The sequence below is a fragment of the Oncorhynchus keta genome, chromosome 2, assembly GCF_023373465.1.
Source record: "Oncorhynchus keta strain PuntledgeMale-10-30-2019 chromosome 2, Oket_V2, whole genome shotgun sequence".
Taxonomy (NCBI): Eukaryota; Metazoa; Chordata; class Actinopteri; order Salmoniformes; family Salmonidae; genus Oncorhynchus; species Oncorhynchus keta.
The window spans coordinates 77,445,375-77,460,283 of NC_068422.1; the positions used below are offsets into that span (position 1 = coordinate 77,445,375).

The 14,909-nt window shown below is 44.0% G+C and overlaps 1 protein-coding gene across 2 annotated transcripts; it reads right to left on the reverse strand.

Moving 5' to 3' along the window:
- Positions 1-3,809: 3,809 nt before the first annotated feature.
- On the reverse strand, positions 3,810-14,794 carry LOC118360631 (serine/threonine-protein kinase ULK3-like). 2 transcript variants are annotated; one of them, XM_035739888.2, is made up of 17 exons: positions 14,447-14,738; positions 14,085-14,226; positions 13,742-13,882; positions 13,436-13,556; positions 13,122-13,217; positions 12,633-12,776; positions 12,329-12,411; positions 11,777-11,932; positions 11,584-11,689; positions 11,350-11,390; positions 11,090-11,192; positions 10,786-10,850; positions 10,455-10,533; positions 9,398-9,438; positions 6,326-6,373; positions 6,129-6,192; positions 3,810-5,096 (listed from the first exon to the last, which is right to left on the reverse strand). In XM_035739888.2, exons 2-17 carry the CDS (start codon positions 14,181-14,183, stop codon positions 5,080-5,082), a joined length of 1,404 nt encoding a protein of 467 aa, XP_035595781.1. In that variant the 5' UTR covers positions 14,184-14,226; positions 14,447-14,738; the 3' UTR covers positions 3,810-5,079. The 2 variants fall into 2 exon arrangements, with proteins under 2 accessions (XP_035595781.1, XP_035595789.1); XM_035739896.2 differs by lacking the exon at positions 13,122-13,217 and having other exon boundaries at positions 14,447-14,794.
- Between the last annotated feature and the right edge of the window lie 115 nt (positions 14,795-14,909).

Consider the following 14,909-nt stretch of genomic DNA (forward strand, 5'->3'; position numbering starts at 1 on the left):
GTCCAACTGTTTATTTGACATCCTGTATGTTATTCAAAAGTAGGAATGTTTCCCAACCCCCAACTAAATAAAACATCACACCAAAACTATCGGACCTAAAGTATAGGCAAATGTAACTGCTGGAACTAGAGAAGAAGACTGGAATGTTCAATAAGGGAAAAATGTCATTTTGGATCAGGCTCCAAAGTCACGTGTCGCCTGAAAATGTGCCATTGCCAAGCAAAGCTAAAGGACCAGCAGACATTGAATCAGTTTGAATATCTACTGCGTTGATCTTTGAAATGATACACTTGCATTTCTGGTAGTCCTGGCAATAGCAACTTTTACATGACAAGACAAAACAGGACCTCTCACTACTGTCTTCTCATATCATCCATCTTCTCTGGAATTTCTAAAAACATTTTAGACACGTATTTAGAACAGGGTGATTGCATCTAATTGAATACCTCCGGTGGCTTCTGAAAAGTAACTGTGTGACTGCTGTGTACCCTTCATAATACCAGCATTGTGTAATACTTTAGGGATCAGGCCCAGTGTAACTGAAACCCAAGCAGGAATGTTAAGTGTCTGGCTGCACAATACATCTTATTTGGAAGATAAGGCCAGGACTCTGTGCTCTTTGAGACATTTCAGGTTTAAGTTACTGCTTCCTTTGACACTGTCTTGGAAACTACCAGGTAAATTGTACCTAATTACTTGTGTGTAAATGGCACTTTCTGCGTCAGTGTTGAAAGGTCAGTCAAGACTCTTGAGAATGCAGGATTGTGCATTTGGTCGTTTTGCCTTACAGTGCTTCTCAGTTCTCTTGGTCTTCAATGACCTTTTCAGAGAAATAACTATGGAAATATAGCACATCAATGAATGTATCATTTTTATAACACAGTGAGAATGCAATGGGTGTTTCTGTGTCTACTAATCTCCTAAATCCTGCTAATAACATTTTAGGTAGGTTAGTAGGTAAATATAAATCTTTGGCACAAATAGCTCATAGTAATAATGATTTATTTACAGGTCCTTAACAAACTGTATGGAAGTGTTATGTAATCTAAGTTTGAACGAGTCAAGATGTGTAATTTGAAGTCATGACAGGAAATCTGTTCAATTCATAGTTCCTTTGACAATAGACTGACCAAGTCGTCCCCTTCCCATCTTCACCTAAATCAAATTTGATTGGTCACATGCACAGAATACAACGTGTAGACTTCACAGGGAAATGCTTACTTACGAGCAAGTATTTTGTTTAGAAAAGAATGTAATTCTCAACAGACTTTAGATTGTTAAAAAGTGCATTTAGAAGCGGAAGGGAGGGAAAGGGATTCTGTATAGTTGAGACCCTCCTAACTTGGCTCAGCCAATCTGTCTAACCATCGCCATGCATCTCAAAGTTGTCCAACTCTAACTCACCCTCCTTCAAATCCCCCACTCAGCTTCTGGGAACAAAATCAAAACAAACAGAAGCAGGGGAGCCTTGGGGTGAGTGGGGGACGGCAGAGGGAGGATTTACAGAGGCTGCAGTGTGCTGGAGCCCATTTTCTAAATTATCTTTATTCAACGTTTCTCTGAAACAAACCCCTGCCTGCCCCCAGGTCTAGGAGAGGGGGTGACACAGGGATTTAGGGGAGAGTTTTGTCTCTCATCTGTACAATGTTCTATTCATGATATCAGTCTACCCACAGTGAATGGTTGATGTGTGTGTGTTTGGGGGTTGGTAAGTTGAGGGGTCTTTAGTTCCTTACGGATTAACACCCCCCTTTATAACTTCAGCTGATGTCAATACAGCTCCACCGTCGTCCCATTAGGAGTACCAACAGAGGCTGATAGAGACCCAGGAGAGGGGGAAAGGGTACAAGTGCTCATGATGGAGCTGAACTGAAATGGAGGCCAATTAAACCCACAATGCCACAGGGCTGTGGTTGGTTGGTAAGGGGGTCAGATGGGTAAAAGGCATAGTGGTTGAATATTCAACATTCTCTTATAGAGTATACCTCCATCTCTACTGGTGCTCCTGCCAGTCCTCTACACGCCCAGCTACTCTGGACTACATTAGGGCTTCCTCGCCTTACGTTATGGAAATGGGCCAGCTGTGTCCTCAGGAGAGGGAACCAAATGGTGACTATATGGCCAGGAGACAGCAGTAGGCCTCCAACAGGCAGTGACAGACTCACTAAGACATCCATGAAACCTTACACTCAGACCACAATGTTATTTGACCAAGTTTTACATTTCAACCCGAACTACAAGTACAGTGCCTTCGGAAAAAGTATTCAGACCACATTACTTTTTCCACATTTTGTTACGTTACAGCCTTATTCTAAAATTGATTAAATAGTTTTTTCCTCATCAATCTACACACAATATCTCATATTGACAAAGCATTTTTTTTTAAATTGTTGGTAATTTATTAAAAATAGAAAACGGAAAAATCACATTTACATAAGTTTTAAGATAATTTATTCAGTACTTTGTTGATGCACTTACGGCAGTGATTACAGCCTTGAGTCTTGGGTTTGACGCTACAAGCTTGGCACCTCTGTGTTTGGGGAGTTTCTCCCATTGTTCTCTGCAGATCCTCTCAAGCTCTGTCAGGTTGTATGGGGAGTGTTGCTGCACAGCTATTTTCAGGTCTCTCCAGAAATGTTCGATCAGGTTCAAGTCCGGGCTCTGGCTGGACCACACAAGGACATTCAGAGACTTGTCCCGAAGCCACTCCTGCATTGTTTTGGCTGTGTGCTTCGAGACGTTGTCCTGTTGGAAGGAACCTTCACCCCAGTCTGAGGTCCTAAGCGCTCATTCTGGAGCAGGATTTCATCAAGGATCTCTCTGTACTTTGCTCTGTTCATATTTGTCTCGATCCTGACTAGACTCCCAGTCGCTGCCTCTGAAAAACATGCCCACAGCACGATTCTGCCACCACCATGCTTCACTGTAGGAATGGTGACAGGTTTCCTCCAGACGTGACACTTGGCATTCAGGCCAAAGAGTTCAATCTTGGTTTAATCAGACCAGAGAATCTTGTTTATCATTGTCTGAGAGTCTTTAGGTGCCTTTTGACAAACTCCAAGCGGGCTGTCATGCGCCTTTTACTGAGGAGTGGCTTCCATCTGGCTACTCTACCATTCAGGCCTGATTGGTGGAGTGCTGCAGAGATGGTTGTCCTTCTGAAAAGTTCTCCCATCTATACAGAGGAACTCTAGAGCTCTGTCAGAGTGACCATCAGGTTCTTGGTCACCTCCCTGACCAAGGCCCTTCTCCTCCGATTGCTCAGTTTGGCAGGGTGGCTAGCTCTAGGAAGGAGTCTTGGTGGTTCGAAACTTCTTCCATTTTAGAATGGAGGCCACTGTGTTCTTGGGGATCATCAAAGCTGCAGATTTTTTTCGGTACACTTCCCCAGATCTGTGCCTTGACACAATCTTGTCTCGGAGCTCTATGAATTCCTTCGACCTCATAGCTTGGACTTTGCTCTGACATGCACTGTCAACTGTGGGACCTTATGTAGACAGGTGTGTGCCTTTCCAAATAATGTCCAATCAATTAAATTTACCACAGGCTGACTCCAATCAAGTTGTAGAAACATCTCAAGGATGATCAATGGAAACAGGATGCACCTGAGCTCAATTGAGTCTCATAGCAAAGGGTCTGAATGCATATGTAAATAAGCTATGTCTTTTTTTGTGTGTCCAAAATGTCTAAAAACCTGTTTTCACTGTCATTATGGGGTATTGTGTGTAGATTGCTGAGGATTTTTATTTAATCCATTTTAGAATAAGGCTGTAACGTAACAAAATGTGGAAAAAATAAAGGGGTCTGAATACTTTCCAAAGGCACTTTAATTTATGAATACAGGCCATAACACATTACATACCAATTTTACTTCAATTGAATCAGCCTTTTACGGTAATAAATTATTTATAAAATCATACCCATACAAAATGTTTCAACAAAAACAATACACAATTGTCAGTTCTCAATTCGACAGACATTTCTTTCCAATCCCTTCCTTTTCAGTTACACCATTCCATTTCCTGATTAAACAGCAGATCGCCTCCTATGGTACAGTATATTCACAAATACTGAAAGTTCCCTTGAAAGTAGATTCATGCACACAACCTGGCTCACTGAAATCAAACAGAAAGGAAAAGACCCACAACAGCAGTAACTGTTAACCTGTCATCAAATGTCCTTGGCAGGCTACTAAAGCAGGCTGAGTTGTGAAGCACGCCTTGACTTCACAGTTGCTACTGTATGCCTTCATCCTGACCGGTGCCAACCCAAAAGTAAATGAAAGTCTACAGAGTAAATAAGGCTGCAGCCGCACCTCTCCAGTTTTCCTCTCATAGTGGTAGAGGCTGCTCCATCAGCAGAGAGAGCGTGGTGAGACTGTGGTCAGGCCACAGAAAATGGATTTAGTTTGTTTGTGTGTATGTGTGTGTGTGTGTGTGTGTGTGTGTGTGTGTGTGTCTGCGCACGCACATGTGTATGTGGGGCGACAGATGCCAGAAGAGCTTTCCCAAATATGAATGATACATTTTGATAACTCCCATCAGTTACAGACTACAAACTTGCTATGCTGGGTAGCCATTCTGAGTTCAAGTCGCCATCTATTGTGCAACTACAAGCATTTGAGACTCATTATTACTCTTATTCATCCTGCAACATAACACAACAACATGATACAGCACTAGTTTATCATGACAGTACAGTATTAGCATACAAGCTGTCAAGCCTTTCCATATGAATGGTTAGGCAAGGCTTTGAGGCTGAGCAGTGACTGGAGACTCTGACAGTCTTCTGTGTTGTGTTGGTGAGGGGATGCAAGGCTGACAAGCTGCTAGTTGAAGTCCAGGCAGAGTAATAACAGGGTAGATTGACGCCATTGCCTCCATTTCCAGGCTTTCTCATGTTTGTTGGGAAACAACAGCCGTGCGATGATTGAGACTTACGAGTAGGGTGACGCGAGACTACTGAGGCCATGGCCACAGAGGCCTGAGGGATTCCTTAGCCTGACCCGTAGAGGTGCAGGAGGTCTGGTGCTCTGCAGGCACGATGGCCCCTCTCTCTGGTTCCTACTGCCAGGCTGGCTCACTGCACACAGCATGCTGAGGAGGGCGAGCATCGACAGACAGATGTGTTAGAGACTGCATTATCATCATATAGACATGGCTTACCTCAGTACTGATCTGTGAGTAGATTTCTGTTGAGTAATTAAGATTTTGAATGTATTCAATACACATGGCAATAAAAAGGTATAATGGCTGTATTACTGTCCTGTATTATGGGTCAAGCACAGAGACTGAGGCTGTGTACCAAATGGCACCCTACATAGCTCACTACTTTTGACTGGGCTGAATGTATGGAATAGGGTGGAATTTAGGATACAGTTGAGAGCATTAGGCCTAGACTTTACTGCTTTGTTTGTAGTTAGCGTAGTAGTAGTAGTTTAAGGTCACCAGCCAGACAGTCTTGGGCATTGCTGTGACCCCCCCAGCTGGAGAGCTGCCAACATGACATGGCTGACTGTGGCCGCCGGTGTGTTAAAATAACAGCAACGTAACAAGCCATGTTTATGAAACCTGAATCTGTTCCAAATTCATTGAACCCCCTTTGCACATAATTCCTCTGGAATTTCTAACTCGAAACAGGATATTGTCTGGCTCTACTATATTTCAACTAACTCCCTCCCTCGCAGCTAGTGTGCGTGTTGTCCATGTGTGTGCGTTGTGCATTTGTGTGTGTTATGCATGTGTGTGTGTGTAGTGACTGGGGGGAGTTCTTCTTCTTGGTTCGATCCAAGTCTCGCTTTCACAAGGTGGGTTTTATAAGAGGTCAGAGAGCAGAGCAGCCCAGCTCTATGCAAGACTGAGCTGAAATCAAAGATCCAGACGCTCCCACGGGGAGGCCAGCATGGTAAGAGAGCGGCTTGTGTTTAACTAGTGGAAAAACCTCCACTGAAGGGAAATTTCATTACAGGTGGCCATTTTTCACTTAACCCCTGGTATATCCCATTGACCAGTCTACATAGCTGCAAGCCCCTCTGCTGGGACGTTCTGAAACGCACACCCCTACACCAGCACGTACACAATATCTAAGGGGAAATGTGAATACTATGCTACCCTCACAGGGATACTCACAACTTCTCACAGATTCTGATAGAGGCTCTCTGTCCATTGAGACATCTTTTTGGGTCTCCAGCATCTGAAAGACACACAAAAGATGATACGACTCAAAATCATGGACCAAAATGTTTGCTTGGGATTAAACACACTGAGATACAAATACAAACCTACAGAGTTTATATCTACTAAAGTCAAGTCATTGCCATTCCTACCTTGATCTGTTCTTTGAGGTATTCAGCTCTGGTCATTAGGCTCTTGATCTGCAAAGTGAGAGGTGGTGTTAAGTATGTAATCCATCTACAGTCATCCACATTCTCCTTTCTATAACATCTGGTGATGATGATGGTAGACCAAGGTGGATGGCCTCCTATAATGACCCTTTAAAAGACAGATCTGTTGTGGTAGAATAATCATCCTGACCGAGACAGACTCCCAACATTTTATATCATATTAACCTCAGCACCAAGGCTGTAATACTATCAAATCACACCCAAAGTAAGATTACAGCTGTAATATTAATGTATTAACCTTCCAACTATTTCAAGGCTGGTGTTCTTACAGTTGTAGTCGGACGTTTACATACAGCTTAGCCAAATACATTTAAACTAAGTTTTTCACAATTCCTGACATTCAATCCTAGTATATATTCCCTGTATTAGGTCAGTTAGGATCACCACTTTATTTTAAGAATGTGAAATGTCAGAATAATAGCAGAGAGAATGATTTATTTGAGCTTTTATTTCTTTCATCAAGTTTACATTGCCTTTAAATTGTTTAACTTGGGTCAAATGTTTCGGGTAGCCTTCCACAAGCTTCCCACAATAAGTTGGGTGAATTTTGGCCCATTCCTCCCGACAGAGCTGGTGTAACTGAGTCAGGTTTGTAGGCCTCCTTGCTCGCACACACTTTCAGTTCTGCCCACAAATTTTCTATAGGATTGAGGTCAGGGCTTTGTGATGGCCACTCCAACACCTTGACTTTGTGGTCCTTACGCCATTTTTCCACAACTTTGGAAGTATGCTTGGGGTCACTGTCCATTTGGAAGACCCATTTGCGACCAAGTTTTAACTTCCTGACTGATGTCTTGAGATGTTGCTTCAATATATCCACATAATTTTCCTTCCTCATGAGCCATCTATTTTGTGAAGTGCACCAGTCCCTCCTGCAGCAAAGCACCCCCACAACGTGTTCTTCGGCTTGCAAGCCTCCCCTCCAAACATGACGATGGTCATTATGGCGATACAGTTCTATTTCTTTCCCATCAGACCAGAGGACATTTTCCCCAAAAAGTACAATCTTTGTCTCCATGTGCAATTGCAAACCATAGTCTGGCTTTTTTATGGCGGTTTTGGAGCAATGGCTTCTTCCTTGCTGAGCGGCCTTTCAGGTTATGTCGATAAAGGACTCGTTTTACTGTGGATATAGATACTTTGTACCTGTTTCCTCCAGCATCTTCACAAGGTCCTTAGCTGTTGTTCTGGGATTGATTTGCACTTTTCGCACCAAAGTACGTTCATCTCTAGGAGACAGAACGCGTCTCCTTCCTGAGCGGTATGACGGCTGCATGGTGTTTATACTGGCGTACTATTGCTTGTAGAGATGAACATGGTACATTCAGGCATTTGGAAATTGCTCCCAAGGATGAACCTGACTTGTGGAGGTCTACAATTGATTTTCCCATGATGTCAAGCAAAGAGGCACTGAGTTTGAAGGTAGGCCTTGAAATACATCCACGGGTACACCTCCAATTGACTCAAATGATGTCAATTAGCCTATCAGAAGCTTCTAAATTTTCCAAGCTGTTTAAAGGCACAGTCAAATTAATGTATGTAAACTTCTGACCCACTGGAATTGTGATACAGTGAATTATAAGTGAAATAATCTGTCTGTAAACTATTGTTGGAAAAATTACTGGCGTCATGCACAAAGTAGATGTCCTAACCGACTTGCCAAAACTATAGTTTGTTAACAAGAAATTTGTGGAGTGGTTGAAAAATGAGTTTTAATGACTCCAACCTAATTGTATGTAAACTTCCGACTTCAACTGTATATGATAAGCCCAGTCATTTTGAACTGGGAATTACAGCCCTGAGTTAAGAAGGGCTGAACTGTGCTCAAGAGATGAACCAACACACATGTAGACCATTCCTAGCTGCAGTCAGGGCTCTTTGTGTTCTCACACACATGCTTTTGATCTGCAGTCCTCCCCAGCGTTCGATTATTACAGCCGCATCTGAATTTACTTAAGCCAAGCGCCCATAAAACTTCAAATAGGGAGTTCTATGAGCCCAGCTTTAAATATCTCTCCCTCTGGGGTTTGTTGTTGAAACATTGTTGTGTGTTGTTGACCTGGTTGCTTGCGAAACAAATGCTCAAAACATGAAAGAATAACTTTCCTTCACCACTGAATATTAATACAGTCAAACTAACTGAAGTAACTGTTGTAAGAGTATACCTCTCCAACTAAATGTCAAGGGAAAGGCTTGGCTATTTCACCTGACCATTGCTAGTGCAGTGGATACCATTATAGTGTCATATGACTGATATACATGTACACCAAACTGCAGTGTCACTGATCTATTACGTTCGTAGCTTTTATTCAGAGAAACATTCACGTGACTACCAGAGAATGCTCCTGGGTGTTGTGTCCCATATATAGCTGTGCTTGTTTGGTCTCAAGAGACCTGTGTGTGTGTATGTCTTCAGGTGCTCTGTGCTGTTACGGCGAGCACTGAACCAGGTGCCTCCTCACCCCCTCACCTCACATTCTCACCTAAACCCTCTCATCCACCTCACCCCCAGTAACTCACCTAAACCCTCTCATCCACCTTACCTCCAGTAACTCACCTCACATTCTCACCTAAACCCTCTCATCCACCTCACCTCCAGTAACTCACCTAAACCCTCTCATCCACCTCACCCCCAGTAACTCACCTAAACCCTCTCATCCACGTCACCTCCAGTAACGAACCTCACATTCTCACCTAAACCCTCTCATCCACCTCACCTCCAGTAACTAACCTCACATTCTCACCTAAACCCTCTCATCCAACCTCACCTCCAGTAACTCACCTAAACCCTCTCATCCACCTCACCCCCAGTAACTCACCTAATCCTTCTCATCCACCTTACCTCCAGTAACGAACCTCACATTCTCACCTAAACCCTCTCATCCAACCTCACCTCTAGTAACTCACCTAAACCCTCTCATCCACCTCACCTCCAGTAACTCACCTAACATTCTCACCTAAACCCTCTCATCCACCTCACCCCCAGTAACTCACCTCACCATGGAGCAGCTCTCTCCGGCGCCCCTGGGCTTCAGCTGGAAGACAGACATAGAGGGGGAGGAGAGGGAGAAAGAGAAGGAAGGGTGGGTGGAGGGAGGGAATAGAAAGAGATGGATCACTGCTCTCCCAATCACCATGTTTGCACAAGAGTGGGTAATTTACAGAGCCAGTTTGGTTGTGATAGCCCACTGAGGCTCAGGGGGAACCCTTAAAACTGAAGCAGCCTTTCTTCAATTAGCCTGCCTGAGGAGGAGGGGACAAATTCTCCAGCAGCAAGGCATTTTGGGAAGGGAACGTAATCAACCATAGGCTATAGTGACACAAAAGGGACAATGTTTTCTCCCACAATCCCCTTGGTCTCACTGACGTGCCACGGTCCCGATCCCCCTGATCCATCAGATGATTTAATGACTCAAGCCGTTTCTTCTCTATTAAGACAGACAATAGTTTTTATTTGTTTCCAGTGTGTAATAACATTGAGAAATGAACTGTTAGGCTCTCAATGGAAACCAGATGGCAGCGAGCGGCTCTATACCACACACAGGGCACTGGCACCAGGTCTCATCCACAGCTCAAAGCTACATCTGGCTCCAGAATCATCCCCATCCCGCCTGCCTGCCTCGCCTCCCTCCACCATTAGAACCATCTCCCAGATGAGGTTATGTAGAGTCATGGCTAATAGAGACCAGCCTAGAGGAGTCTAGTTCACATACAGACACTGAGCCAGAGCGCCGAGGAGAGGAGACCATTATGGGCCACCACTGCCACCATCTCTCTTTAATAACAATAACAGCCAGCCAAAGCTGAGGGCTGGAGACACAGCAGACACGCAGGGCAGGCTCTGCTGCAGTCTCTGATGTAATAGCCTCTTAATTCTGGAGATTGAATTACTATGTTACTCCCGGACTCCTTGCAGGCTTGTAAAATCACACCTGTGTTTGTTAGAGTCCATGCAGCAGATGCTGTATGTGGCATAGATGACTGACTCATTGTTTTCCACATCTAAAGGACTAATATAGTCTATGTGGGATTTTCAGTGAGCTGACCTTACCTGCCAGGGCTAGCAGTAGTTCTCCCAGACTCTGCTGGTACAGAGCCAGTGTATCATGGTCCTCTATCCCATTCTCCTCCTGGAATGGAATACAAGTGTGTTATGAAAAGGGAAGACGTCCCACTATGGCATAGCAGTCCACTCTCAAGAAAGCCCCCAGATCCCATAGCTACAGCCTTCACTATAGCAGCAGCCTTCAATCCATCCTGCTGCAGACAGCATCTACAAGCCACTACCACCCTCCCAGCTCTCTCACTCCTCTCTGGTTGTCTCCCCAGAGCTCCATCATCATGCCCTGCCCTGCTCATGGTACCCAGTCCCCTCAGCTTACCATGACGATGGCTGTAGATGCCAGCTCCAGAGCAGCCAGCACCCGTGGTTGGTCTCGGGACATCTCTGAGAGGGGGACAGACAGAGAGTAAGGGTTGGACCGAAGGCCTTCTCAGAACATCTCCTCTAGGTACTTCAATACCCAGTTACACTTGATAACGTGCTCCTTCTGGGTCTTATGAATGTGTTATCAAGTCCCTACGAAGGTTCCCTTCAAATAAAGTAGGGTTTAAATTAGGTCCTCTATACAAGGGTCATGAAATATGGTATTCATGATGTACAACGGGTAAAGTTAGCTGTATTACCTCTCAGGATGTCTCTGGTGGACTTGAACTGCTCAAAGCAGAGGCTGTTGTCTGCAGACACCAGAGCTTTCAGCTCCTCTGCCCTGGACACGTACTGACTAACCTGCAGTAGGGGTTTATATTGCTGTCATTCACTTCATTCTATGATGTCATCCATAGCATGTGTTTTTCATCCATGCCATATGTTATTCAAATAATTTCAGTCCAGCCTTTGGGGTATGAAAATACAATAGACCAAATATACTTTGTGTACTCTGTACCTTTTGCCTAAGGGCATCTTTACGCAGTCTGTCTGTCTCATCTGGAAAGGGGAGAGAAGATACATTTCTTAGACAGTTACCAATAGTGTTCTGATTATGTCATCTCCAGTTCTGTGAGCTTGTATCACTTTTCAGTTGATGTTGGACTGTGGTACGGAATTAGACATTATATAGATGAGAGACCTGAGAGAAGTTGTTATTGTGGCAGGTAGGGGCTGTGCGTTTTGCTCTTACAGTGAATGGCGGGGACAAAGTGCTCCAGTGCGCTGCAGTACAGAGACAGAGCAGCTGATCTATCCCCCTCCTGGTCCTTCTGAACAGCTTTCAGGACCAGATCCTTCTGCAAAAGGAGACAGACAGCGAGTCACACCAATACTCCTAACTCTCTCTTACACACCTGCATGCACCCGCACACACATACACACACCGCTTTCCCCAGGCTCCCTGCGTTGGGCATGTGCTCGAGGTCCACCCAGGGGTGGGAGAAGAACTGAGTGAAGGTGAGGCGGGTGTCAGGGTCCCTGTCCAGCAGCCGCAGCAGTAAGTCCCTGCAGTTCCTGGACACTCTGGCCCCTGCAGGCAGCTGGGACACACAACATAACCAGAGGACCACAATGATTTTATAAGAAGTTGCAAAACATATATTGTGTTATACTTGATGATTTTAAATGCAGCGTATCCACTTGTGGCTGGAGTTATATATATATATTTTTTTAAATGGTCTAATAAATTATTTCTATCTTCCAACTAATTACACTCTGTCCTGACCACTGGATTGAGGAGGAGACTGTAGAACCCATTCTGGCACAGGAGTATCCCTTCCAACAAGAAAGCACTGTGAGAAGATTTATTGAGCAAGTGTGCCACCATGTGGTGGCAAATATACTCACAGGGGAAAGAATGATTCTTCTAACAGCAGTCACAGAATGAACAATCATTGCTACCACACATTTCTTTAGATAGATGTAACAGAGCTTACCTCGATGGGCTTGTCACTGCGGATCTTCTCCTCCAGTTCAGCATAGGATCTGGAGGCAAATGGTGCCCGGCCAAATAGTGTCTCTACATACAGAAGTAAGACCAACAAATAAATGATAAGAGTAAGTGAGAAAGCAATATAAACTTAAACCATCTTTGGCATTCAAAGCAGTAACATTTAAGTTTGATGTCACTGAGATGTCTGGTTTGTGCTTAAGAGAGCATAGAGTGTTCTTGAGGGGATAGTGTTCTATTTAATTGCATGGAGAGAGGAGATAGTTATCCATTTAAATCTGTGCTCTTACCATACAGGATGACTCCCACAGACCAGAGGTCGACCCTGGAGTCATACTGCCTTCGACACACCATCTCAGGGGCCATGTAGAGAGGAGAGCCCCTCAGAGCACTCTGCTCATCCCACGGAGACATGTAACTCGCAAAGCCAAAATCTGACAACAGCATAGGGCAAAAATGTTTCAGTGCAAAGTGCACTAGACTAGCCTCAGTCAAGACTGTGATACACCTGGTAATACTTGTAGTAGCAATACAAAATCCTCTAATGCATGATTCAGTGGTGCAACTGTTGCATTCCATCATTTTAAACGTCCCAACTGAAAAGTGCAGAGACGGTGCCACCAATAACCTCTGGCATATTGGCACTGCTATGATTTCGCAACTATGATTCATTCCACAGTTCCATGGTGATGAAATGCAAGAGATTAATAAAGATAGAAATGTGACCATAAGGAATACTGTATGTAAGTGTGATTGTGGCACTTGGCAGTGTGCGGTACCTGCTAGTTTAAGGACAGAACCACTGAGCAGAATGTTCTGGGGTTTCAGGTCCAGATGGGAGATGTTATGATTATGGAGAAACTGAAGAGCGCAGGCTGTTTTCAGACATGTAGCAAGAGAAGAGGGAGTAAGAGAGAGTCAATAAAGTCTTCTGAATTTAATTGATTTCAGTGGGAGAGAGAAAAATAGAGAGAGATAGTGGGACAGAGAGAGAAAGGGAGAGAGAGAGAACTGCTCAACATCATTAAATAGTGCTCTAAAGAATGTAGGTTACTTATACCCAACTGAATCTACTGACTCTGGTGTGACTCACCTATCTGCTGCAGGAAGAGCCGAGCCACTCTCTCAGGTAGCAAGCGCCTACTGTGGATGAAACGGGACAGGTCCCCACCAGAACACCACTCCAGGATAAGATAGATGTTTTCACTGTCCCACTGACCAATGGCAGAGAACACGGTTAGACTCAATTCACTCAGACAAGGATATGAAATGTAGCCTGCTGAGTCCCAGATCCGTTTGTGCTGTCTTGTCTGACAAGCAATGTGGGAGTCAGGATAGCCTATGAAATGTACTTATATGAGTGGGGATGGGCTGATTAAATATTAAACTGATTGTAAACCTGGAAGTCCTTCAGCTGAACAATGTGAGGGTGGCGAACAGTTTTCAGGATCTCTATCTCAGTCAGCAGGTTCTCCATAGACACCTTGTTCAGAGTCTTCTTCCCAACCACCTTCACTGCCACCACCTCCCGGTTGTCCCCCTGCACACACAGATCCAGTAGACTGAACAATGGTCTAGTCTGGGACATGACATCAGTTTGGAAGCCAGGCTACAGGGCCAGTCTCAAAACTCTTAATTTCTATTAAGGAAGTTGCTACTATTTACTTGTGTTGTTTATGCAAGTAGTTGTGCTTATAGGCTAGCTAGTAGCTAGCTAACTCGGTCTACAACGAATGGCGTACCTTTCTGTAAGCTTTGTAAACTGTCGCATAGGTGCCACTGCCAAGCCTCTCAGTGAGAATGAAATCAGCCAGTTTTGGTGGGGCGAAGCTCGAAGCCATGATGATGATGTTCACAGTTGCATCAAAGTTGCTGCAAAGTGCACTATAACATATATAGAGGAAGTTAGTCTCTTTCATTAAAATATACCTACAAAATAAATGCTTAACGTTACATCTGACCAGACTGAAGTGAAACAGGAACGACAACAATAATGGCTGTTGCAGCTAGGTGCTAGCTTGTACAGTACTACATAGCAATTGTTTTTGAACTCAGCCCGTCTTCTATACTTCTCAGAAATGTGTATATTTAGACAAATATTTACCGTCATTCATAAATACTACCGAATTTGCAGAATGATTCTTCTTCACAGTTGTATTGACAGACTACACCTATTGGTGTACAGGGTATTGGCACCAAAAATATTTAAATTTCGGAAATCCTTCAGTTACATTCAAATCACATCCATACACACACTCCGGTGCCTGTGTGTTGCAGAATGATAGTTTACATTGCTAGCAAGCTCCACTGTGAACGTGCTGTCATCGTCAGCTGATCAAAACACGTCGATGCTCCAAACCATGGCACATTGTTCTACTGCCCTCTACCGGTTTGATATTTAATACTCGGCCTTATCTGTAAAGGCAGTCCAGAGAAGACAATCTCACATTTATTGAAATAGTAATCAGTAATTGCTACAGTAAAACTCTTACTATGTATGTGGCTTTTACAATAGCAGCAACAAGCCGACATTAACTGACTGTTCTAAATGTGAAAGTTACAACACA